This window comes from Diplotaxodon limnothrissa, linkage group LG8, assembly GCF_057381915.1.
Source record: "Diplotaxodon limnothrissa isolate DT_005_m linkage group LG8, D_limnothrissa_male_GT1.1, whole genome shotgun sequence".
Classification (NCBI taxonomy): Eukaryota; Metazoa; Chordata; class Actinopteri; order Cichliformes; family Cichlidae; genus Diplotaxodon; species Diplotaxodon limnothrissa.
This window is the reverse complement of record NC_140603.1, coordinates 19,996,782-20,023,618: the sequence shown is the minus strand read 5'-3', so window position 1 is coordinate 20,023,618 and position 26,837 is coordinate 19,996,782. Positions and strand designations below refer to the sequence as shown.

The 26,837-nt window shown below is 41.7% G+C and overlaps 1 protein-coding gene across 3 annotated transcripts in view; it reads left to right on the top strand.

Annotated features, from left to right (window-relative positions):
- Positions 1 to 26,837, top strand: part of vti1a (vesicle transport through interaction with t-SNAREs 1A) — a 113,229-nt gene that overhangs the window by 70,922 nt on the left and 15,470 nt on the right. For 2 of the 3 annotated variants that reach the window (XM_085360797.1, XM_085360796.1), the window contains 2 exons: positions 2,439 to 2,509; positions 6,747 to 6,808. In XM_085360797.1, the coding sequence (XP_085216923.1) occupies positions 2,439 to 2,509; positions 6,747 to 6,808 (133 nt within the window). Of the gene's footprint in view, positions 1 to 2,438; positions 2,510 to 6,746; positions 6,820 to 26,837 lie in introns of all 3 variants that reach the window. The other variant, XM_085360798.1, reaches the window with a different exon arrangement.

Genomic DNA, 26,837 nt, shown 5'->3' with positions numbered 1-26,837 from the left:
TCATAAATTGTGTGTTTATTTAGATTTTATGCAGTTAAACATCCTATGCAAACTTGAATATGTAATATGTCAGCATTGCAAAGGGCAGAAAAAACTACCAAGCAATTTAAGGTAATTTCATCATGAGTTTATAGCTTGGATAATAGGGACTAGTTTGCTGTATTTCTTTCCACGAGTGGCGATAGCTTTGGGTGAAAGTATATGATTAAGATGCAGTACAGGTCACAAAATGGGAGTCTTATTTTTTTTTTCCTAAAGTTGTTTTTTTCCCAGTAACTAATGAAGATTTACACAGAACTAGTCAGCAGGAATGAAATTAGATGAATGCAAGTGTAGATGCATGCCAGAGAATGAGTAAGGAAAGGGTGGATGCTTGAGATCCAATCAACACAATACGTCCTTTGGGGAGATGATGTGTATACCTCTGAAGTCAGTGTAGGGGAAGAAAGTCATAAAGGAATGATGGGAAATTTTTTTTGGAGGACTGGAGAGAGACCTGACAGTGAACAAAATGTTAATCATAACAAGCCAACTCAAAATACTATTCTGGTGACTGCAAATGATTTGATGCAGCTGTGCTCATGGCTATCCATCAAAGATGCCATGATTGAGCTTATGCAGTGTCTTCAATGTCATTTTCTTGTAATAACATATTGATTTCTTTTAATAGAGGAACATCTTGGGTAATGACAGAAAAATAGAAAGGCAAGGTTGTGCGTTCTTGCTCCCTCACAGTAAGGTTACAAAAATGGACACAACTTAAACAAGACTTGTATTGTGATTTCCTTTTTTTTTTTTCGGGCAGCTGTTAGATTTGTCAAGGACGGTCATTCACTTGTGGGTAGTGTATACAGTCAGCATGGAAAATGCATCCACAACAGACTCGGTTGTAGGTCCAAACCATAATCGCAAAACACGCCTTCGTGCACAGTGTCTGTAACGATTGCTTAAGTACCTGGAGCACAATGTCTTAGGAGGTCTTTTCTTCCTCTACCTCATCCATCTTTTTACACACTGCAAACCTCTCCAATAATGCACTTGCCATCAAAAAAGAAACCCTCTGCTGCTGCAGTGCTTGTCACACTCATTTATTTAAAAAAAAAAAAGAGCCACAGCCCTGACAGAGATGGATAGATGTGCTTATTTGTCTCTTTAACAGAAGATTTCCGCTTCAACTCCTTCCCTGTTTATCCCTTGTTCTTCTCCGTTCGGGACGGGGGAGGGCTTGTATTTTTATGGTTATTAATACCTGCGCTCAGTCTTTTAATCTGCCCTATTTGTCACATGTGACTGTCTGACTGCACTGTTTAATCTGGGTATCCTTCAATCTGTCTCGTCCCAGATTAGAAATTAATGAAGGCAGGAAGAGACACATTTGAGTCAGTTACAGTGCGAAGGGGGTAAAAGGGATGGGATGAATGGGAGACGAATGTCGTTCATTTGACAATGCTTTCTCTTTTTTTTCCCTGCGTCTCCCTGATCCCCGTTCTATGCCGCTCTCTCTCTCTTTCTCTCCCCTCTTGTTTAGCTGCCAGATGTAGCCCATTTTTGCACTGCTCCCCCCAAACAGGCGCTCAGCACGTGGGCCCTTTGGTGTGCGGCACCTGTGTAGTGTAATACAGTCAGCAACTGTGTTGTTTATTCCGGATTTGTTTGGTGCGCTTGAAAGCCTGTCTTTGATCCATGCAAAGATTCTTCACTCTTTTTTTTCTCCCCTTTTTCTCCTGATTCATCCTCTGCCTCTCTTATTTTTAAACACTAATGCTCTAGCAGTATGGTTACATTGATGGCACCGGTGGGTTTTTCTGGTGGTGGTGGGGGGCATCTTATTTGGTTTATCTTTTTTTTCTTTCCCCCCGCCTTTCTTTTCTCATTCCCAAGGGACAGGAAAATGACAGTGACCACTGACAAGCTTGTCAGGTGCCTTGTCGGGGATGTTTTATAACTGTGCGTTAATGTGTTTACAACTACAACTGACGAGAGCCGTTTAAAAAAAGGGAAGAAAAAAAAGAAAGGAGTAATGAATATTGCATCGGCAGAGTGGACCCCACTGGCAGGCTGGATGCTGGGATGTTGTTGTCTAGAACTTCATGTCTATTTACTCCAGCATCTTAAGAAAGTTCAACACTTCCCTCAGATGCAGTATTCTTCTGTCTGTCTGTCTGACACTCCTAGACAGCAATGTCTGTGTACACACTGCACAAATATTACACATACCCAAGTAGGTCCAGATGTGGAAAAAACAAAAAACAAATTATTTCTACATTAATCATGATGGTGAGAATGATTGACAAATAAGAGATTACAGCTAAAGTGAGTGCAAGCCAGGCTTTCGCAATCACCTAATCGTTCATTTGTTTTATTTTATTTTATTCATTTCATCACATGGCGGAACTTTTTGGACCTGCCATCTTATGCTGGATGCTCTTTTCTTGCAGAACAAGTGGGGCAGGAGATTCTTGCCAACCTGCACAGTGACCGTGAGAAGATCCAGAGAGCTAGAGAAAGGGTGAGTGCACACCTGACACCTGCGCACACTCGCGCATCTGTTCTAACAAGTGTTCGTGAAACGGTAAGCCGTTACGGCCAACATTTGCCACTTTTGTACGGCTTCTCACGTAAACACACAAACGAAAGCTGCCTCACACAACTGTGAGATACACCCTCCTCGGCACGCACTAAGTCAGCAGATTTATATAACGAGAAGCAGCTCAGTGTGCCCGTTTATGGATGGCTGTGTTTGGCATTTGAGTAGGTGTTGCTGTCAGCTCACATTTTTTTGTTTTTTGCTTTATTAGTGACGTCAGCTCCTTTAAACACAACTGTCTGAAAGATATCAAAGCATGCAAATGTTTTAAATTTCAGTGAAAGTAAGATTGAGGTAATTGCGTTCAGACTCAGTAGTGTGTGTGCTGCTCTTCTCTTGGACCTGGGCCCCTGCAGCCACATGTTAAATGAGCAGTGACTAACATTGGTGTTTTTAACAAAGCACCTAAAATGCTGCAGCTCATCTTTTAACCAGAACCCATAAACGTGAGCACATTTCCCCTTGCACATTTTTGCTCCTTTTAAGATGTATTTTAAGATTTCATTATGTGCTTTTAAAAGCCTTAATTGATCAGCACCGCAATACATATCTGAGCTACTAGCTCCATATGTTCCCCTCAAGATGAATTGTACAGCACTTTGTCAAACTTGTGTTTTTCAAAAGTGTTTTATAACTAAAATTGGATTGGATAAAATGTTGAAATATGGCTTTCTTCCCCCCTTTGCTTCCTTTCATTTAAAAGGGGTTAACTTTGCCACCTGCCGTCCTTCCTCGCCCACCCTCCTGCACTTTTCCTGCACCCCTCTGCCGTTTCGCTCCATCCTTCCAACTTTTCCTCAGAGAGCCCTCCCAATCCTTAGTGCTTCCCCTCCTTACGTACAGTCAGCCAAACAGACAGGTAGGCAGAGACAGAAAAGACCAAACACAGGAAGGGGGCCCAGCCCTGTTGGCCCCCTCAACGCAGAATGCTTAAAGATCACAACATGGCATTGGGCCTCGCACAGCAGATTTCAAAGGAAATCAAACATCTCCTTTCAAAACGGTCCACAGCGTCTACTGAGAGTACCTGCTCTCTCTTTCTTTTGCTCTCTGTCTCTCCCTTCTTCCCATGAGTCTCCTCTGCTGAACCACCTCACCATATGTACACAAATGCACACGCACGCACACACACACACACACACACACACACACACACACACACTGAGCCTTTAAAGGCAGTTTGTGGGGCAAAAGTTAAGTAAAAAGAAACCGAGATGTAAAGACACGAGGATAGAAGGGTCGGTTAGCAGCTCTTTTTGCATTAAAGAGATGGAATTTAAAATTGTTTCGGCAATGAATAAACCCACAAACATACAAACACAAAATTTACACAAGCCCCAGCGCTCGGCAGGAGGTGTGGCCTTTTGTTTTGCTTTTATGGTACAAATAGGAGTCAATAGAACACTTCAACACAGGGTCAGAGCAGTACACTGCCGACTCAGAACCACCTGAACGGGTTGAAGAATTTCTTTTAACCGATCTCAAGGCTACCTCAGGGTGTGAAACGTAGCAGGGGGGCATTTTTTTTAATGGTTGTTGCCTAAATGTGGTAATTCGTGTCTTTTAAATGCATATAATACAAGAGCGGGAATGAGTGTAAGAATTTGAGGAAATAAAGTAAAAGTATTAGACAGCCTTAAAAGTAAAACCTGCTTCTTTTAACACTTTGATTACGACTGTGCAGAGTTATCACAGCAAGCTGTAACTTCAGTTTCAACAGTTATTTATTAATTAACTGAAAATAAATGAAATAAACTCATGCACTTTGACAGTATCGCCTCAGTCATTTGTAAGCACAGTTTATTTAACCTGAGGAGGATTAATTATGCAGACAAATGAATGGTCGTACTCAGTGAGCTAACAAACTTTAATGCTCTAAAAGGAATTAAATGTTCAGTTTGGACTTTTCATCCTTGAAGCTGAAACCTTACCTTTTATTTCCCTTAATGCCCCTTTATTTGCACTTTAAATGATATGGATCAGAGTTTGTTTAGAATTTTGTATGCAAATTAGCTTTCATTTGTGTTAATAGTAACAACACGTGTATGCATTTTAATCCTCGAAGCTGGCTAAAGATGTCTTTAGAAATTGTTCTACTTTAGTGCTGGAAAAAAATATGAGTTTCAAGGAACAAGGTCTTCTCACTCTCTCTTTATAGGCAGCCACGATTAATTTTAGACACTCGACTACCCTAAAACTTCAGTGGGTTTCCATTTCAGGTTATGGAGGAAGGCTTACGATTTGGTGAGAGGCTGTGGAGGGAGAGGGAGAGAGGTGGAAAAGGAAAGAAGGAATGATTCAGAGAGAGAGATGTATTTTGGGAGAAAGTGCAAAGTGTCTAGGGGACAGATCTGTGGGTAGAAGCAGACATCAGGCAACTGCTGGACTTGTTGTCTTTGCCAGAGGGCCCAAACCCCAGGTCCCCCACCTCCCACCCTGTACCACATGTATCTTTGGCTCTGGCAGCCTGCATCACACCAGCCCAGGCTGCCAGAGGGTAAGAAGGAAAGATGGAAGAAGAGGAAGAAAGGAGCAGTAAAGCAGGGCTGGGAAGGGAGGATGAATTGCAGGGAAGAGCGATGACTGCAGGATGAGCCAGAACAAACATGAAAAAAAGAGAGCGTGGCTCCGATCGTTGTAGAGGAAAGGGGAGTTTTGGTAGAAAAGATGTGAAACTGAAGAATTAAAAACAAATAGAATATAGTGTGATTCACTGATGAAAACATACAGAGAAGGGGTGACTTTATTGGGAAAGCAGTATTATTTCAGAGAAAGACGAAGATAAATCACTCCCTGCTGACTGTTTAGAGAAAAACTCTGCAATCACTATTCCCCGTGCTCCCCTGTCATCCTCGAGAAATGCGACTACAGGTAGATGTTAGTGGCAGCTCACTCAGTGCAGTGTCAGCATTTTTTTTCACTTTCACACTCACACTTTGCTGGCAACATCTTTGCCAAATCCTCCTCCCTGTGAAAAGTCCCTACGCCTGACAAGAGAGTAGCTTGAAAACATTCCTATGACCCCTGAAGGGAAAAAAGGCAGAGAGGAAGAAAAAGGGAAAGAAATGGAGCAAGAAAAGGGAAATATCCAGGCAATTAGTCCTCAATAGCCATGATCATCATTTCAAGGGTGCCTTCAAGGACTCCCACTGCTTGGTACCTACTTTAAAAGTAAAGGCATCTTTCACTCCATTTCCTTATATTCATCTAGCTCTGTAGTAAGATGAATATAAGACCATCAAGTGGCATGTCCTACTAAGGTTATGGAGGTTTTTTCAAAAGTTTTCTGTCATTGAACAGCTCACAATGCTGCTAGTTTATAGACATAGAGATGCATCAAATGAAGTAAACATTGATCTTATGTGTAGCCTAGCTGTTCATGCTTTGGTAAATAAGTTGCTTTTAAAGCAGCTCTAAAATTGTCGTGTATTTTTTTCCCCCCACTGGTTTTGTCTAAAAGTGGGGGGTTTTGCCGAGGGTGGTCTCTTGACAGGTAAGCCAGTACCTTTAAGGTAAGAAGGCAAGCTCTAATCAAAGGATCTCCCATTCATCTCTCTGGGTCGCAAGAAACTTTAGTGAAAAGTGTGTCAAACTGTAGAGATGTCTTTCTGCCCTAAGGCCAGTAGTACAGTGCAATAGTACCTTGCACAACAATACTGTAATAATCAAATGACATTATTGCCGTGGTACTTATTTATACTCGTTACATGCTTCTTTTTTGTTTTCAAGTGTGGATGAAATAGTATCCACATATTATATGTTAAGCTCCAGCCGACAGCGTCGTGTGTGAAAGCAACGTCAGTTCTTATGATACAGAAGCCTTTAACTTGCAAACTTGCAACAAATTCCTAGGACAAAGTCCACCTCGATGTCAGATTTCACAACATGTGCAGCTAATACTGCAGCGCATTTAACAGTAGCGAGTGGTCATTATGTGCGCTGCCACCACCCACCATTGCCTAAACCCATTTACATATTTCCAGTTGTGCAAACACATCAGAAGGACTATTTCCTGGTGTGTGCTTCACCAGAGGGATTTTTTTTTAAAAACAGCTTTAGTTTGTTGACAGAGTGTGTTAAACTGAAATTGCTCAAGTGTTTGTTCAGAATTAAAACTAAAAGCTGTCCTTCACTGGTTCTGTCTCCCCTACAACTCCAGCTGAGAGAAACAGACGCCAACCTGGGCAAGAGTTCCCGCATCCTTACCGGCATGCTGAGAAGGTAAGAGGCAGGTAGGAACACTGTTTCTGCACCTCTTTGTATGCAAAGTGCTTTAACAGTGCTGTGAGGTTGTAAATAAAGACTTTCATAAGATTTAAAAGTGAATATTATAGTTTATAACTTGCTGCAGTCAGTCACCTGTGGCTATTAGCAAGTGCTTTTGTTCATGTTTCAAGCAGGTTAAGCTCATTTGTAAAGGATCTGTGATCTTTTAGTCAAATTCTTATTAGTCAGAACTATATAGCTGAGAAAACTAAGTAAACAAATCGTGTGAGTGGCTGTTTGGTTAAATGTGGTGCTGTGTGCCTGAGAAACAAGTAGCCCAGTACAGCATCCTGCTGGAAGAGACAAGTGCACACTGTACATGTCTCCATTCTTTTCTTCTCTTTGCCTTTGTTTATTTTCTCTTTTCATTTTTTTCCCACAAAATGCACTTACCACCCATATCCATCTTGCACTCTTTGTCTCCCTGGCGTGCTAGTTCACTCACAAGGCAGTCACACAGGCACAGGCATTCAAACGCAAATATTTCAATAGGCCTTGCATTATCTGGTGCCTCCGCTTCCTAACACACACACACACACACACACACACACACACACACACACACACACACACACACACCGTAATGTCTTGTCACATCTCCATTTCATAAAGTGTCTGTGTGCTTACCCCTGAACCGTGACGCCACGGTTTTGTTTCTTGCTCTCTCTTGTTGTTTTTTTTTTCCCCCTCCTTGTCACCCGCTGTGGATTTTGATTAAGAGTAATATGTAAATGACACAGACTAAATGTAAAATCCTGGGGGCAGGAAGGAAGTGCCAATTGAAATAGATGCTTCAGTGCCCATAGACAATTTGGAGGGTGGCTCGCAGGGCGGGCGGCAGATACTGGAGAGGAAAGGCCTGAGAAGGGCTGTGACGCCGACTGTAACCAATATTTCTGCATATGTCTCCATTTTGTCAAGCCTGATTATGGCAAGAGGAGGGCCGGGTGGGGGGGGGGGTCACTTCGCCTGGCATGTCACCCAGAGCTGTCCAGAAATCATTCATCATTCCCTCCTCCTCCTCTTCTTCCCTCCACCCCTGCTGGTGCTGAAGTAAATAACATGCACTTATTTCAATATTATCATATTAATGTTAAAGTTCAGCTGTCACCTAATGGGAAGACTTAATCAGACGTAGCATTTTAAGAGGCATGCTGCCACCCACTTACTCTTCAGCCCCCCCTCCCTCCTCTCTTGATGCCTTAGCTCCTCTGGTTAGTGCCCGTCTCAAATCAGGATTTATGAGGGCTTTCCAAAGTGGGGCCCGGCTGCAAACCTATTCGACTACTGCCTGCCTTTATGCTTGACGGGAGCACCACAACGTACACAGTTTTATTTTATTTTTTGTCACTATTTGATAAAATAATTTGTTTTGGGGTTTTTTTTTTTTTAGTTTAAAAGCTTATAATATATTTATAATCAGACCAAAAATTCAGTTAAGGTTAGTTAAATGCCCTCCTTTCTGGAAATTGTTCCTAATTTCCTCACTCATTTCATTACCTCCACCCTCACCCACCCCCTTTCTTGCTTTTTGATTAATAGTGTATTTGTTTTTGATGCCGGTTGCTTTGTCATACTCCACTTGTTTGAGGCAGCAGAAGAAGTAGTGTGGCGTGTAAAGGCTTACACAGATGAGTGTAGTGAAACCGTTTCTGGTACATGTTAGGAACCTGGATCACTTGTGACACAAACCAGAGGTGGACACAAATACTCATGCAGGTTGATGAATATTCCAGCTTTTGTTTGTTTAGTTAAGTATATATATTTTTTGTTTTCTTCTGTTTGAATGCAGATGTTTGATTACCGTATTTCCCGGACTACAAAGCGCACCCGAATATTAGCCGCACAAGCTAAAATCAGGGGAAAATCCTGTTTTGTACATACATTAGCCGCACCTGACTAAAGGCCGCAGGTGTTTCAATGTTGACTTATCATATGTAAGAGAATATGCACAAAGGGAATTGTCAGGAAAGAGATGGCTGTTTGGAGACACACCCCTTTTATTAATATTTTGAAAAACAAGTTATGGGTACATATTTGCATAACCTTTTAGGTATATGTACAAGTAGCGGTAATTACAAGTAGGAAACATGTACTTTGCTTCATAAATGAGTAACAAATGTAGTACATAACAATAACCTACAGCACACCAGAAAAATAGATTCGGACTACCTTTTAGGCTCAGGTGCAGCGACACGGCTTTAACAAGAAGAAAAGTCAGTCATTCACCACCATCTTCCTGCCCACTAAAACCACCAAAGTCCTCTTCTCCAGTGTCGGATACAAACAGGCTCAGGATGGCTTCGTCATCCACTCTCAGCTTCTTTCCTTCGTTGTCACTTTCAAAACCAAAGAAATCCTCGTTGTCAGTGTCAGAGTCGAACACCCTCAGAAGGGCCGTGGCGGTGTCCTCCTCTCCATCATGCAGCATTCAGCCCTTCGAAATCCGTTGGTGATCATTGATGTTTTCACACTTTTCCACGCTGTCAGATTCCACCGGTGGAGTTGAGCATAACTTGCTTTTCGCATTGTTTTTCGCGCTACTTGTACGGCACTATGTTGTCTGGCGGATGGACACGTGACCAACACACCACTCTTGAACCCCGATACTGTGTGTCTGATCACATGCCCTTCCGCCAGGCAACGTAGTGCCGTACAACAGCGGAACAAACAAAACAAATCGTCTTACGATATGACAAAAATCATGGACAATCCATAGAAAAGCCGCACCTGACTAAAAGCCGCAGGGTTCAAAGCTTGTGCAAAAAGTAGCGGCTTATAGCCCGACAATTACGGTAATTGGATGCACGAATACATTTTTTTTCCAGATATATAAACACAGCAGCAGTTTTAAGTTGATTATAAGCATCGAAAAAACTTTGGCCCCGATAGAGCCGAGTGTGTAGGTGCAACAACGGAGGGATTTATTGTGATCTACGAGATGAAGGGTGTCCTTTTTAGAGTCGCACCTCTTCTTGAAGTGTCTTTCTGGTCTGGTGTGCTATCACCCCAGCTGAGAAACAATTAGACACTCATTAAGCTAGCTGTCATGGTTCAAGAAAGCCAATTAACTTAAAGACTGTGTGAATATCACTTATTGTAGGAAACATTCAGAAAGACACACATCTCAAATAGCTGTGGCTTTGTTTGAAAATAAATTGTTACATTTTCTGACTGTGAAACTCTAACTAATTACCCTCGGTGGCAGGAACATAGGTGCTGTTAATTGGTTGTGTCACGGGCTTATAACAAGTGTCACAAGTGAAAACGCAGTCTTGTGTCATCTACTCATGCTTAGTTACTCTAAGCTTTAGATGAGTTGTATACATGTGGGCTCGGCACCTACAGGTTTGAGAGGTTCACAGCTCACAGTGCGCCTCTCTGTCCCTGATTACAAAGGCCACAGACCTTTTGATAAAGCCTTTGTTGTTTCCATGCTGCATTGACACTGTGGCCTTTCATTAATACAAAATGTTCCCATCACTGCATGAAGATGCGTCCTGTTGCTATACTGAGCATCTCAAACATCTCACTCGCCCTGGTCAGAAGAAATGGCGGGGGTGGGGGTGGGGGAATGGGATGCAGCTCCAGACCCAGTTAGGACCACTGGGGGCTCCTGGCAGCTTCACGGAAGGAGGGGGCACAGCGAAGGGCAATGAAGCAATGAAGGGAGGGCGAAGGGGGTGCGTGTGTATATTTTGAAGCAGAGGGGTTGTCTGCTCTAGCTGGCAGCTGATCCCACATGCAGGTGGTCGACTCAGTCGCCAGGCAGATCAAAAAGTCAAGGCCCCGGGTGGACCTCCCTTTGAAATGGGAATGGGGCCTAGATATCAGACAGAAAACATAAGCAAGCTCCCAGCCACAGAACAGCTCCATATTCATGGCTGGGACTGGCGGTAGCGACGGGCAGGCAGGATGGACAGAGCTTCAGCCTTCAGACTCGCGCACTCTCTGGACACTGATTTAGAGATCAGCCTATCAGCCTGGGCGTAGATGATGCACTAGCTCACAGGTTAATACTGCCACGCTCTTAACAAGACTCTTACTTCCTTTTTTTTTTTTGAGCCGTGCCTTCACAAGATGCCTTAATGTGTGACTGCAATCGTCTCTCTGATTTTAGCTACATGTGGCAAATTCAGTACAAAATACAGTGCGGCTTATTGCGGCTAACCCTCAGAGTCTTGTTATAGTGAAGTTCTTCTGAACCTGGTGTAAACCTATTCATATGACTAATTGGCAGGAGAATAGTATTTACAGCTCATCCTTGCCTCTAGGATAATCAAAAGTTTTCTGCCTCTAATGGAAAATAGTTTTTTTTCCTTGTTTGCTCGACCTAATAAAACAACAGTATTTGGAGTCAACAGACTAAAGTGCATGCCCTCAGAAAAGCGTCTGGAGAGCAGGATTTTTTTTAATTTTATTTTGTAAGATCTCTTAAGGCTCTGGTGCTTTTGTTTATTATTAGCAGATATGTGATCTCTTCCTGTATCTATCTGCGTAGAAGACCGACCTGTTAGTATATGTAGGTCGTGTAATTAATGGAGTTTAATTCAGTGAGTGAGTTGTGTTGAGATCTTGTCATTAAGTTGCAAAAGAACAGCTTCACGTTTTAATTGTCGCTGAAACAGATCACATATGTTTTCCCTTCACTTTTCCATTTATTATTCTTTATATTATTATTATATTTATTTGTGTTTGGGGGAAAAACAGAGGGAAAACTTCTAGGCATTCAAATTCTGCACACTGAATTTTCAGCAGAGTATTGGAAGACATGTTTGTCCTATTTTACTTTGTATTACAGCTGAACTCATCACCGTAGCCGAGCTTTATGTTTGTCCCGAGAGTTGCAGATCGCTCCCAGTGGATCCCAACCTCTCTGATCTTCCCTCTGTGTTGCATTCATGATAATTTCATGTACTACATTTAAAACGCACTCCCTTTGCTTTGCAATTTGTTCAGCTTGGCATCATTACTACCCCCCTGCATCCACTCCCCCTTTAGTACTACATCCCCGTGGGTCACCTCTATCTTTGGCCTTTTCCACTACCTCCAGGGAAGCAATCCGAGTGTGTGTGAATGCATGTTTTCTTTTTAATGTCCAGTCTCTTTTCATTCTGGCAAATGAGCAAAGAATGAACGGTATGTGCCTCCACCTCATCCCCTAGATGAACTTTACACATATCAAAGTAAATGCATCTGCTGTTGACAGTGTTAAGTAGATCAGAGCTAGCATGTTAGCTTTCTGCAGGAAGATATTTGGTGTTAATGGCTTCTTTCAACATCACCTTGCAATGAAAAGGGCCTTGCTTGGTTATGTGAGCCATTGCAGTACTACTGCCAAACAGGTTTCTCAAGGTAGACATAAACATTGCGCATCTGCATACACATTTGCAGAGCTAAATTCAGCTCTGCACCCGTGGTGTTGTTTTCTGCATCCATGAACTTGGACTTTTTACCTTCACCTTATACCCATGCTTCGGAGAAGTGATGCAACATCTTAATAATCCAGAGTCACCCAGCAGCAGAGACGGAGAAAACGATGAATAGAATTCGTGAGAGACCATACGGAGTGTTTTAAACAAGCACCTCTTATGAATCCATCTAACAAAACAAGACCAAATGGTCTTAAATACATTTTGAAATTAAACTACTTTGTTTAGTTTCATCAGGTACTTCACAGTGTAGATGCTGAATGTCAGACAAAGTCTTGTTTTTAGATGCTTTTTTTTTCATCTGTGTGTATTTGTGTGTCTGTATGTGTGTCTGTGGCTGCAGGCTGCTGCTGGGACAATGACAGGGTGCGCCTCAGCCTCATTACTCACTGCTCCTCAGCCACAAAAGCACCACTGCCACCTCGCTCTCTCTCTCTCTGTCTTCTTTCTGCTTCATCTCTGTCTTTTTCTCTCTTCCTACACCTTGCCCATTAGAGAGTGCTGATGGGACGTTTTTTGCAGAAAGAAAAAGGCACACACAAGCCTGGGCTGTAGAGGGAGACGTTGTTGACAAGGGCAAAGACGTGTTGTTGTTTTATAAGGGATGCAGTTGTCTGTTGAGGATTGACTCGCTTAACTGGCTGCCAAAGCCCTCTTTTTCTCCATACATATCTCCCTCTTTCTATTATACAGCCCATAGTGGGTTTCTGTTTTATGGCGTGTCAGGCCATAGCTGAATTCTAGTTATTCTGCTTGTGATAGGGAAGAAATTTTTCTTTTTTTTTCTTTTTTTCCAAATCATGCAAAAATACCAAAGTGTGAGGCTGACAGCTAGCTTAAAATCTGGTAAATGCTGCATGCCATCTGATAGATTCTGAGGTAGATGGCATTTGTAATCAAAGCACGACAATCTTGAACTAATTGTGTATCATCGTATTGTTTTGTGCGTACAATTAGTTCTAACCTCTACCTAAAACTAGTGCTAATCTTCAGCATCCCAACAAAAAAGATGTCTTCTGCAGTATCACTTCTCCAAATGCTCTAGGGTCAGGCATCCGTGACATTGAGGTGATTCTTCGTTCGACCTCACTCGTACCATCCTCGCTGATAGAGCTTCTTTTTTCCCCCTTCTTTAACCCTGACAGACTGTCGTTCTGACGAGATGACTGGAGATCAGTGGCGCTCTCATCCCTTGAAGTGGCTCCAGGTGTCACTCCAAGGGTACCCGCCCTGTTTGATCTGCCGTCGAGCTCCCTGTCGGGCCACGGCACCCTCTGATTTCCCCGTCAGAGGGGAAAGAGGCTCTCCTGTCCAAAAGTTCCACTTCTACTTTTGAGTGATAGCAAGGGAGAGGAGTTGACTGTTGTAGAGCACATAGTCTCCATAATCGTTGGGAATGGGCCATTTCTTGTTGTCATTTACCTTTATGGCTTCCATTTAGTAGCTATAGGGAATCAAAAGGTAATCTTGATTCAGTATGCCAAGCCCCAGCAGTCCAGACAACAAAATACAGATCTGATGAAACCAAAACACTTTCAGTGATCATGCTGCGGGCCTTGTCTACAGAACAAAAAAGACCCATCCTCTTAGACATCTTCTGATGCTGTCCAAAGGAGGTCCCTGTCTTTATTGAGGAGCTGCACAAACAGAAAGGACAGATGAAACAAAATGAAGGAACGCAGGTATACATCTTTTCAGCAAACATAGATGCCTTTATCCTTCCTGCCTTTTTATTTTACTGTATCCCTTGTGTTTTTCCTCCACCTACTGAGAGCTTCTGTAGAAATTACAGGTGAGATTTCAGTCTGTGGCAGGCCCTGCCTTTCGTCTAGAGGGAGCAGGGGGAAGGGTGATGGGTTTGAGGGAGAAAAAACTGAGAAGGAGAGGAAAAAGAGATTCATGCTTTGCAGTAGTGCTGTGTTGTTTGTGTAGCGCACTCTTTCCTTTGTGTGTCTGGCGATAACTTATTCAGCACAGGGCCATTCATCCAGGGGTTGAGCGCGGGCGTCCGTCAAGACGGAAAATAATGAGGCGACAGCAGCGCAGAGGATAGCTTTCACCCTCTGCCTAGCGCCCCCCCCCCCCCCCCCCCCCCCCCCCAAATCCCCATCCACCTCCCCCGTCTCCATCTCCTCCTCCTAGCCTCCCATTATTAGCCGATTTAAATAGATAATAGGGGGCCTTCTTCAGGACATTTTGAAGCAATTAGAAGCTATCACATTGTCTCTACTTTGACTCCTGTTACCTCCCAGCAAGCTATTGTGGATACTTCTCTGCATCCTATGCAACAACTTCCAACTTCACTAGATGCCAGTTTTTGTGTCAAGGACGTAAACGGGCTGTCCTGTTTGCTATAGCTTTGCAACACACTCGCTCGTGTAGTTCACTATTCCGTCTCGATCCGTGCCAGGACATGCAGTCCCTTTGCCGTCATGAGTAACTCTTGCCAGGATAAAGTGTTTCCTGTCCAAACACTTGCACTGTTCATTCATTTCCTGCACTCTCATTCAGCTCTCATTTAACTCTTCCTCTCATCATCTTTGCATACTCCTTTCTTTTGGCTAAAAATGCAGTCTAATCGCCAGGAAAAGGGATTTTAGCTCCTTTTTATTTAACTAATTAAATCACTATTATTTGAACTGTCAAAGCAGAACCATTGGCCCTTAAAGTTTATGATTGCTGGATACATTGTTATCCTCTGATTTAATCATATTTATTTGTAAGTAATCTCAAGGAACCATTCAACACGCACCAGGCAACAGTAGTTCTTGCAAACAGCAATAATTCCAGCAGTAACACCCGCCTGTGTCATGTTTGCGTCAGGATAGATGGTTAAGTAGAGTTTTTCTGTTATTGTGTTGCCCCTCAGATCTCTCTTTGTTGGAGTGCAAGAGCTTGAAATATTTACAAATGTTGAATTTGGACTCTTTCTTTCTGTTTAATATTTTCTTCTAACCCATCAATCATTTACTGTGCCTCTGTATGTCTGTGTCTCATCCTAACCGCCCCCCCAGGATGGCTCAACAAAACAAAGGCAGTACATTGTTGCCATGTTGTTGATGGCATAAAAGATCCCCTTTATCACAATGGGCAAAACAATAAAAACAGGGCCACTTTTTTTTTCAAGGAAGTGAAAAGGTTGCAAGACAAGGCGTTCGCAGGAATCAGGAGCTCCTGTCAAAATACTTCAACAGCAAATTGGTCCCTTTTTTAAGCAAAATACATCTAACCTTCAGTGCTTTTATACAAAATACAAAAATAGACTTCATGCTGTATTATACTTTCCAGTCCCAAAGGCTGGAAGGCCAAAGGACAGACCCCACCTACCAATCCCTTACTTTGGTTTGGTTTTGCTTGCTGTGAAGGGCATTCAGTGGTGTGTACAACAGTTTTGACAAGTACCTTTGAAAATATCTTATTTGCCAAATCCAGTCTCCCGGTGTGGTTTACCACTGCACAAAAGTTCAGGCTGAATCGCTTTTGAATTCCCTCTATTGCCTCGTGAAAATTTGTGCAATTTGTTTGCTGACACAATACAGGTGTCTCAGAATTTAAAAGAAATAAAACAAAAGGAATAGATAACAAAGTGCAAAATGAATTTTTACCTTGTTGTTCAAGTCATCTAGCACCACGTCTCTTTAATGGTTATTAGAGGCACTGAAATAACAACACAAAGACTAAATTATCCCCAATTCTGCAGTGTTTTGTCAGCTTTTGTAACGTGAGAAGAGTAAATCACCTAAAATGGTTATTGGCCAATTCTGACCCAATTTAGCGATGTCTGCTTTGCCTCTTGGGAAATAAGAATATATAAATATATATCTCTGATATTGAAGCAAATAGTTTGCATCATGCTGTTGACTGAATGTCAGTCTTATAATGCCAGATCTCAAAATCATTGTGAATTTAGGTCAAGGTCAAAGACAAATATGCAGCTTTCCATGCCCATCCATCCATCCATCCTCCCTCCCTCCATCCATCCCTCCCTCTTAACAGTTTATCCACTGGGTGTGGTTGTGTTGAAATCTATTGTTTTGTTTAGGTATTTGCCTAAAGAGATCTTACGGAGAAAGGTTTTCAACTTAGGCAAATGCACTTCCATGCGGTCCTCCAGGAACCCAACAGCGTGTAGCTCAGCTAATTGCTTTTGTTTTGAATACTGCATGGTTGACAAATGGGTCAAGACAAGGATTGGAGTGATATACTTCTCCTGTGCCGGAGTTCACCGGGAAACAAGGGAAGCACAAAAAAACTTCAAAGATTAAAAAAATAAATAAAAACCACACAAAAAAAACATGACACTAGCTGCAGTGGAGAGTTTTTATTGTTTTTAACATGTTTCACTTAAGATTTTTGTATGTTGGTCTATCAGCCAGCAAACCTCTAAGAACAACAACAAAGTAAAGCTCGATTTACACTTCTGCGGGAAATATACATCCTAACTTGCATAGTAACCGGAAGTTCCTTTTATCCCTACATAATTTCCTTAATTAATTTAATAAAATATTCTTATTCAGATGCAGGTTCCCTACACTGCAGTCTTCCACGAGGTGCATGTCAGGTTTACGTAAAAGTTTGCGGGGTAGGGTTAAAATGTTGTTATGGTTATGGCTTAAGTTACGGCGTAGATCTGAGGCGGAAGCATAGTTCACACGTAAGAGTAAATTCACAGACTGGTTGCACCACATACTTTGGACAGTGCCCCCATCTGGCAGTAGATGCTCTCTGCAGGTAGAGGAGTTTTCCATAGCTCCTTGGGGGGCCTATTATATCCTTAGCATTGGTTTCTTTACACACTGCCAGTAACGTCATCACACAGCCACAGCTATTTATGCTCGCTGTTATATCCTAATGTACCCACGGTAGCATTTTCTTCGACAATGGGTACTGCCACTCAGACAAGAACTCCACAGTTTTGTTTGTTTTTTCTTTTTCCATGAAGTCTCATTTATTCAAACTATTGTAACATCTCCTATATAATCTGTGAATCTCTGAGGATATGTAGTGATATATTACTTTAAATGAAGTAAAAACCAACATGATCATACACTTAAACCGACTGCAGTTGCACAACGCAACAGGTTGCAAAAATCTACAATTACAGAACCAGCAGACACAGCCCCTTCTAATAGCAGATGTGACATCAATTTGATGTTAACTTTGCCATATGGTGCCGTTCGCCAGGCACTGGACAGCAGATATAACGGGGCCCTTACAGTCTGCCATTACATTGCTAACAGAGAACTACATTCAGCCCATATCCCAGCCATCATAGGGCGAGAGGTAGGGTACACCTTAAACAGGTCACCACTCTGTCTCCCAGCTAACACAATATATATATGTGTATATATAGAATATATAAAAATATTGTTTTGTTTTATTGTCGATGGCATGAAAGAAAAAGAAAGGGACAAATTCACCGATATTTTAATTAGTAGGTTTTGACGCTGACTCAGGCATGGTCACTGAGATCTGTTGTGTGGTTTTGTGTTGCGGTAGTACATTGAGTTATTGTTCCACACTCTCTGAAACACAATTTGTCTCAGTGTGGAGCACATGACAAAGTTACTTTGTGACGCAGGTTGTTTTGTTCATTACTCTTGTCCCTGTGGTGCATTCCAGTGAAAGGAGCGCTTGACATATTCTTATTTTGTGATGTTGAAACTGCATTTTTTCATGATAGATGCCTCAAAAATGCCAAAATGCCAGAAAATCATGATCGCTGGAGAAAATCCAACTGAGGCACAAATGCCCACACAGTCCAATTTTAGCCTTGGGACTGCAGAAAGTTTTCTAGATGTTTTGTTAATTAGATGGTAAGCAGTTAATCCCAGGGACTGTTGTAAGTTTTTCACTTGTATGTAACAAACTCGAACTTGTCATTCATGGACTTCATAATATTTTTATTCCTTCAGAAAGTTTTCAAAAAATCAAAATGATGTTTAGGTGGTAATTGTATATGCATTGTTTAATATGCTGATGATATAGCATGATTTTGAAAAGGGATTCTCTCATGACAAATCCTGGCTGAGAAATTTGCTGAAGTCAAGTGCAGTACACGTTCAAGCCTGGCTCGGGTTTTGGGGAGTGAACCAGCAATGCACGGCTGGTAATGACAGGTTCCATGTTGCCCGTGGCTTGTGGCCCATTGCACTGTTTGTTTGGAGAGTGGTGCTCGGCCGTGAAGTGCTGGCCCAGCTGGCAGCAGTTCCATTACCCCTTTGGCCCGATGGCTGGGTCTTGTTTGGACCACACCAGCCAGGCAGACTGGCATCCAGGCGGCTGTAGAGGAAGAGGTGGAGGAAGGGGGGATGTGACAGAGGAGAGGAGCTGTTGGCTGAGCACCTTGGTGCTAGGCCAGGCCTGCTGCCAGCTGTAGAGAAGACTTCCCCGCTTACACCACAATCTTCACGTCTCTGTGGCGACAGGGATCTTAGTTTGCACCTCCACGGTCAACATCATCCCATCACGATCTGTCTGAGCATGAATGGCCATGCTCACAAAATATCATTTTTTCCCCCTCCCCTATTCCTTTTTTTTGGCAGCAGATATGCTTCTGGTATGATTATTATTACTGCAACCCTCAGTGTGATTTAACACAATAGTATGTGCAGCCACACATTTGCTCCACAATCTAAAACTTCAGTTACTCACTTTGTTTTTGGGTCTCTTCTTTCAGGGATCTGATAATGAGAAACAAAGAGTTATTAAAGTTGCCAGCCTAATTCTGTTGACTGTTGCTTGTTAAGATAATTGCAAAAGAAAATCTTTAAAAAGATTGAAGCACAAGAAGTTCATCTGATTAATATTAGCTGAAAATCAAGAGAATATCTTGTGATTATTAATTTGATTGATTATAATGTATATGCAGTTTATGCTGACCTTTTGTGATCCTGTGTAGTCAGAAGTATATTTTCAACATGCTTTGGGGCTCTACATCTCGTTAAAGATCCTCTGTCCAAAAATAGATTCTTTCAAAATAACAACTAAGCCTTTGCCTTCCTTGAAAAACATCTGAATAAATGAAGATATAAATAGTGTTCATTTCAAATGTTTAACTGCTACACAAAGGTCCCAACTACAGCACTAAAGTGTCCTCATGACACTGGTGTAACTTGCCTTTTGGGCCAGAAATCACTCCCAGACCAGTAAGGCTGTTAGAAATGCTCAGAGGAACGCCTCTTGCACTCAAATTTTAAGTGAGCAGAGAATAACTTTCCACTTTCAGCAGAAGAATTTGCAAACAGTCCTGTAGTGTCAGACTCTGCACATACATAGTAAAAGCTAAGAAAAGTAACAATGACAAAAAGAGTTTAGTTGATTTGACAAATAAGCCTCTCAAATGGAACCTTTTTTTTCCATGACCTCTTCACAAATATCCACTTCTTTCTACATTGTCACTTAAAGCCATGAAAACCATCGCATTTCAAAATTTAGAGCCACTTTGTTTGTTTTCTGTTTGCTGGGTTACATGCGTACATCCTGTCAGCCATCATGTAAACTTTAACCCCCGCCCTGTATCCGATGGCGCCAGGGCTAACATTGCTTCACTGTTAAAGGGAAGTTGTGAGGACATTGATGTCTTGGCCTAGCATCCTGGTGTCACTTTCCCAGCCTGTTTGTGGAGCCCGCCAATCCCCTCATTCTCCCCAGCTGACCTGAATGCATCACTCAGTATCACACACATGCGAGGAGCCTGATTTTCCAGCCAACAACAAATGTTTTCCTACCGTTACCATTGCATTATTATCGTACACCGCCTTCGTCTTGTGACTTGGCTTATATTAAGGCTCTGTTGGTTAGATTTTTTTTTTATCTTTAGCCTTTGGGCCAAGACTCTACTTTAACAGGACGTTGATGCACACCCATCCCATCTAAAAGTTCCCCTGTGGTATAACATTTGAGAACAGACTTGACATAAACCATTTCTAAACACTGGTTTCATTTCACCAATCTTTAATTACATCGTTTGGTAGCAACTGAGGTACAGAGCTGAAGCAAAGCACCATGTTAGCAAAGCGTATAATAGTGAGGGATACCACAGCCAGAGGACAGTGGGTCGCTAAGAGGGGAAAATGTCATACACAAACAAATATGGAAAAGAACGCTGAGGTGTTATGGCCGTAGAAACATTTAAGAATGATTTTGATTGATTTTCTAGTTGCTAGTAGTTGTTCATTTTCATTTGTATGTGGTGTGAAAATCTGGAACAGTCTGAGTTTACAACTGAAACAATGCAAAAATATTCATAGATTTAAATTTCTCTACAAACAGTTGGTCTGGTCACAGTATACTCAATAATGGTTTTTAGTGTGCTCTGTAATGTCTGTTCTCTTACCATTGCTGGTATGGATTCCAAAATAAAAAAAAATAAAAAAGTGTGCATATGTATGTACATATATGTACTTGTGTGTGTAGATATATATGTATGTATATGTATGTGTGTTTGTTACTTGTAGTTATTACTGCCTGTTACCTGTGGTAATGCAATTTATAATTTATATATTCTGTATTCAGTTATGAAGGCTCTAATTGTTGTTTGCGAGCTGCCGCTTAGATGCTTGTATGTGCCCGGGGCTGTTGATGGGTCTGTATGCAATGATGGGCGTAGCTGCGGGAAGTTTATTGTTTTTTTTGTTGATGAGTGAGTATAGGGGTGGGATTTAATAAGTTTTCTTCGTCCCACTCCTTTTTCAGGCAATTTTTGTTTTTTGTTTTGTGTATTTTATGTTTAATATAGGTATTTGTTGTGCCTGAAAATGAACAAATAAATGAATGAATTTAATTGTTCTAATTATGAGCAAGATTTGACAAAATATGTATTTAAGATACCATAAACAACACAATAAGGAGCACATCAAAAATACAATAAAATAAGCAAGGTACTGTAAGACAGATTGAACAAGTCATTGCCTACATTTTAAAATTGATGATGCGATTATATCAGATTGTGTAATTTTTTTATTTTTTGAAATAGCACCCTCACAGCTTTTTTTTTTTTTTTTTTTTTTCCTCAAGCCTGAAATCTCTCCAGTTCGTCTGCTCTGTTCCAGATTTCCCTCTCTAGTTCAGCAGTGACGTTTTTAGACATTTTGTTTCCTTTAGGCTAAAAGCAAAAGAGGAAAAATCATGCAGTGGTTTGTGACATTTAATTGAAAATTTTGTAGTCATTTTGAAAATATGTTTTGCCCTCAAGACCACCTAATATAAAGATCATAGCTCAGAGTCCCCCAGTATTAGCATTGGGGCATGATTTATTATTGATGCCAGCTTTATTTTAAATTAAATTTGTACAGGAATATTGTGTTTATTTCTCAGTGTCTTTCTTGCTCAACATATATTAACTTTAGCCTCAACCACAGCCAGTCAATTAATTGTAGGTATACAAAGCACTGGGTTGCATTCCAGTTGCTCAGTGTTTCAGTGTATTATTGTGCCATGAAGAGTATCATTGTAGCCCAGAGCGATGGGCAAGCCTTCCTCCAGCTCAGTGACAAAGGCAGCTGTGAGGTCATGGTCGAGGCCAGGACTATCAGAGCTATTAGTCCAGCACAGAACGACCATAACAACAAGCCCTGTCAAATAATGGTGTCAACGGTGGGATTGTGTAGCTTCATTTATGGACAGAATGTCCACGGTTTAATGGTGATGTGTCGCTTTCAATTGACTCAGTAGGTCGGATTTTACCCCTTTCTCTCTCTTTCTGAGTTGGGTGTGCTGTAAATATTTCTATATGGCATACGCTGATTTAAAAATTTTGCTTTTCTCAAACTTCAAAATGTCAGAAAGGTCAGTTGTCTAGGATAGTTGGCCTAGAGACATAGATGTGGGAGGTTGTCATGATAACTCATGTTTCACTGAAGCTTTTCTTGCCTCCCACTGAGACCTGTATTGTATAAGCCTGATCAGAAATCCCCAGAGTTGTTGTTGTTTTTTTCTTCTTCTTCTTGTTCTTTATTAAGTTTGGCTGCAGCACAGTCATCGATATTTAGAAGTTGGCATAATGCTAAAAGTCTTAGTGTCAGTTGATGGGCATTTGTGTAGGATTTATTGTCCTTGAGCTGAACTTATAATAAATTTACTTTTATATTGTTTTGCAGTGATTTGGTGTTTGTCGTTTTGATGGGCAGACACCGCAGAAGCTGTGAAAACCCTTTTTCTTATTAAATGCGGCTTTTTTTCAGGTACACGTTTCATAGTTTCGAGCAAAAAGGTCTGAGCTTTTGGTGGTTTGTGTAGCCGTACTGTTGCGAACACTGTTGTGAGTCTTTCCAGGGTTCCGGATGCTGGTTGCCTTCTGAACTGTCAGAATATCCGTTAATATTGAGCCCCCTCTGCCTTGCCTTACCCTCTGAGTTTCAGCACTCCCTTTACCTGACTTACTGAATAAAATGATTTCTTTGCTCGTCTCTTGTTTTCTAGTCAGAATATTGCTTTCCCCCCTCTGCCACGCCACATCCTCCTTCCTCTCTCCTAACAGTAAACGTTAAGATCCAGGAGTGGATCAATGGCTGTTATCCTTTGATGTGCCAGGACGCATTACGAGTGGTGAGTTCTAATTGGAGCAGAAAGCAAAGGATCAATGTTGGCTGTAATTGCCTGACACAGGGATGGGTGTGAGACTTTATTATCATTAATATTTAGACATGATGTGGGAGGACCCGGCCGAGGCTAAATGTACAACAGTGGTGCAAACCTTTGATCTCAGGAGAAAAGCAGATCGATTGAGGGTTGGTGAAGAGTGGCTAAAGGAAGAGAGGTCGTGGAAGTGGGGCTAGCAGGAAGCACGAGTTATCGTGACCCACACCCTGGATTCTATCGGATTTCTCAGAAGTTTCCCTTGGCTCGGAAAAGGCCACGCTAGGCCTCAGTCCAGAGCGGGTGCCATTAGGCATTCATTAAAACTGCAGTTACTGAAAGAGCAACAACTCCGCGGTTTAGTTTCCTTCATTAATCCCACTAGTTTAGCTTTGGATTTAGTTTTAATAGTGAGAAGAAGCAAAGATGACGAGATAATAGTCTTTGTTTTGTTGACAGAGTCCATTGTCAGGGAGATGTAACAAAATATGATGGAGGAGGAGGCCCTGTGGGGCTCAGGGCTGCTACCTCGGTGTCAGCAAACACGACATAATGTTACTTAATCTTATAGGTAAAGAAGGGGTCTACTTTGTGTGATGGAACACACCCAGCCTTAAAGCATGACTACAGGGGGCTGGGGCTGTCCCCTGTGTCCACAGAGGAGGCTAAGAGCACGCTGAAACCATGAAGCGGTGATTTATACTCTCAGGGCTGTCTCCTCTGTTTTTCACCTGGTTCCCCAAGGACTGATACCTTAATCATTGTACTTAGCAAGACAAAGAAGGGTAACGGGTTGCACAAGTGTGTTAGTTTTCATGTCTGTGACCTGCTGCCTGATATTAGACAGACGAGTGGGAAACCGATCAGGATCCAGGTCAGCCGGGATAATGATCCTAGAAAGGGACTAAATCAGAGAGTGATGTGTTATAAAATGACAGAGAACAAAAGATAATAAAGTTTTATTATTATTTAATTTAAAAATATGTCAAAACATATCCACTTGGTACTGTGATCATATTTGTTGACGGTTTGAAAATAGAGCACCGTAGATCCCATTAATTGCCTTGTCCACTGCTACGTCCCCTTAATAAAATTATACTGTTAATTATTTAATTAATAATGTGTTTTGAAGCTAATCTCTAGCTATAAGGTTGTAAGTATTATAGAGATGCTGACTAACTCTGTTTCTCTATGCATTTCCTCATTCTTAAAAAGAACAAGAGGTGATGTTGGGGTTTTGTGTTCAGTGTTGCCTCTTTGTCTCTGCATTCATCCTTTTTATGCTTGTGTGCATCGCTAACAGTACATCGTGCAGACACTAGCGCCATTGTAGAAAACCCCTTGTGCAACAAATGGCCCATTATGTAACTTTTTGATCATTATTCCAGCTTCAGCAGTGTTATCGCAAAGAAATGTGACTGCTGTGTTCCTTCTGCGAATGTGTGCGAAGCATGAATTGTCCAAAGTCCTAAAACAGTAACCAAAAGTCTCACTGAGAATTTATATTATTATAAATCGCACATGAAAATCAGTAAACAAGCCAGCTTTTTGTGCTTTGACCCTCAAGTCTTGGTGATTTCTGTGGCTCACATTTTCAACATTTCTGTTTTGCCACTTGTAACAGGGTCTCTGTTATGGCAGTTAATGTTAAAAGTTAGCTCAGTGTGTTTTTCCTGTGTGCCCAAATGTGTGTGCATTTCTGTTGAGCGTTTGTGTATTTGTCTGTGTGCGTGTGTGACTATGTGCAAGCGGATGAGAGAGCGAGATAAGAAGGAGATGAAGAGTCGTTCAGAAGAGCTTTCTCACTCAGAGGCGTCCCCATCTGTTCGTCTGGGCCTAATTGTTCCTGGGTGCGAAGACACACACACACACACATTAAAAAAAAAAGGAGGGAAAGCAACTGTACTCGTCCCCCTGTCCCAGAGTTATTTCTGTAACATTAAAAGAGCGCCACCAGCATGCTCCAGATTATTGCCATGTAAATAATGGCACTTGGCTCGATTCCCCGCTAATGAATGTCATTTACTTTTTTAAACGAGGATTAATTATCGACAGAGGACCTCTCTCTCTCCTCCCACGGGGGAGCTCTTTGCAATTAGCTGCCAAAAGATGGCCGCTAATATTTATGTTTTTTTAAATACATCTATACGTACGCACATGTGCATATGTTCCTGTGGCATGGTGAATAACCTCCTAATTAGCGGCCTGCTTAATTCTGTGAGAGACTGCTGAGAGAGACCACTGATGAGGAAGAGGTAAAGTGACCCATGTCGGCTTAATGTCCTTTCCTCAGTTGCGTATGTGGGTTTTTGTTGGACGCTGGTGCTGGACATTGTTGTGAAACTAGGGTAAAAGAGAGAGTGGTGCTGCTTTGGAGCCAGCCTCCCGGTTGCAAAATAACGCAGGGAAAACAAACACGGCCCTCAAATTAGATTTCCCAAAACATAGCATTCCCTCTCATTTTACACACCACAGTGGCCAGCGGACGAGAATAGACTAACCCGTGAAATCCGCTTCAGTTTCAGAATGGCACAGTCGCTGGAACACTTGATAAACGAAGGCCCTCTGGATCTATCGAATAGCGCTGCTTTCTTCAAAATACAAGATCTTAATTCTTACCTAATTTGCCAGTTTTGCATACATAGTGGAACTGCAAAGGCAATGTCAATGTGCTATCATGGCTGGGTATAGTTAAAAACTTTTTCCCCTTACTCTCTCTGTCTTTAACTCTTCTGTCAAATCCACCTCTTCGTTCCTCACTGCTTCCTGCCCATACGCTCCCACACTTCTTTTTCCCCCCGTACACCAAGCTGCCTCTCTGTGCATGGGCTGCTAGAGCTAATGCACTTAACCTAACTGAAGGAGAAGATGAGACTGATGGGTAGGTCTGTCAGCAGTGACACTGCATGAGGTGTAGGCCGCCTTCTGAGCACAGACATTAAAATGCCACACAGCTAAAAGGGTTAAATTTCTTTATAATGTTTGGTTTTATACTTCTAACTTGTGAATTGTTTTTTTTACCATCAGACCACGTAAGACTGTTTGTGTCAAGGCAAACTTTTTTGCCAGTCTCTAACTCTTAACTTTTCAGCCATTTTGGCAGTTATTTAAAGCCCCTATCTAAATGAGCAGGGAGAAAGCTATAACTTCAGTGTCAAAGGTCAGTGGCACCAAGAAAAAGTGTTTCAGCTCAATACAAACTCCATGCTAATTCATATTATGGACACAGGCAACTAAAGTAAAGTTTTTGTAAAAAGTACTTTTATTTACATGTTTACTGACAAAGCAAATAGGTCTGGCTGCCACTACACAGCTGAAATACTCCTGAACCTCAATTATGTACATGCATGATTGGCTAATATGTCTTTGTGTATGCCTAATATTCCAGGTAAGTGGACAGTTGTTTTTTTTTTTGTCAGTTGGAGAAATGTCTCATCACTCATCCAAGTGTCAGCTAACGGCAGGTTTCCACTGCCTTATAAACTGTACAGTTGCATAACGACTGAAACTAGTGCCATTGCCTAACAACGTCATTCAAATGAGTGATGAAACGCTTGTTCCACTGAAAACACCACATCCAGATGAACAGAATCAATTTCTGGAAGTGGGTAATGTGTTTCCTTACTCTCATAGATTCTGAATTTTTTTGAGTGTAGCATCCCTTCCTTGTATAAGTTATCTGGCTTTTCCAGATCAGCTCAAAACAAACCTTGCAATTGCACCACATGCACCACAGTGTTTTTCAGGAGTGGATCTGTGCTCCACATTACTTAAAGTACTGCCTGTATATCTAAAATAGGGCTTGTATGTCTAGTTTGTACCGAGGTCACGTCAAGTGTGCATAAGGAAAGAAGGAAGTGAGACACAGTAACGGTCTAGAGGTTTGTCATGTCAAGACTTGTCAATTGGATGTGATACAACCAGTATTAACTACTAGCTGACAAGTGGTAAGACTTAAAAACATGCAATGGAAA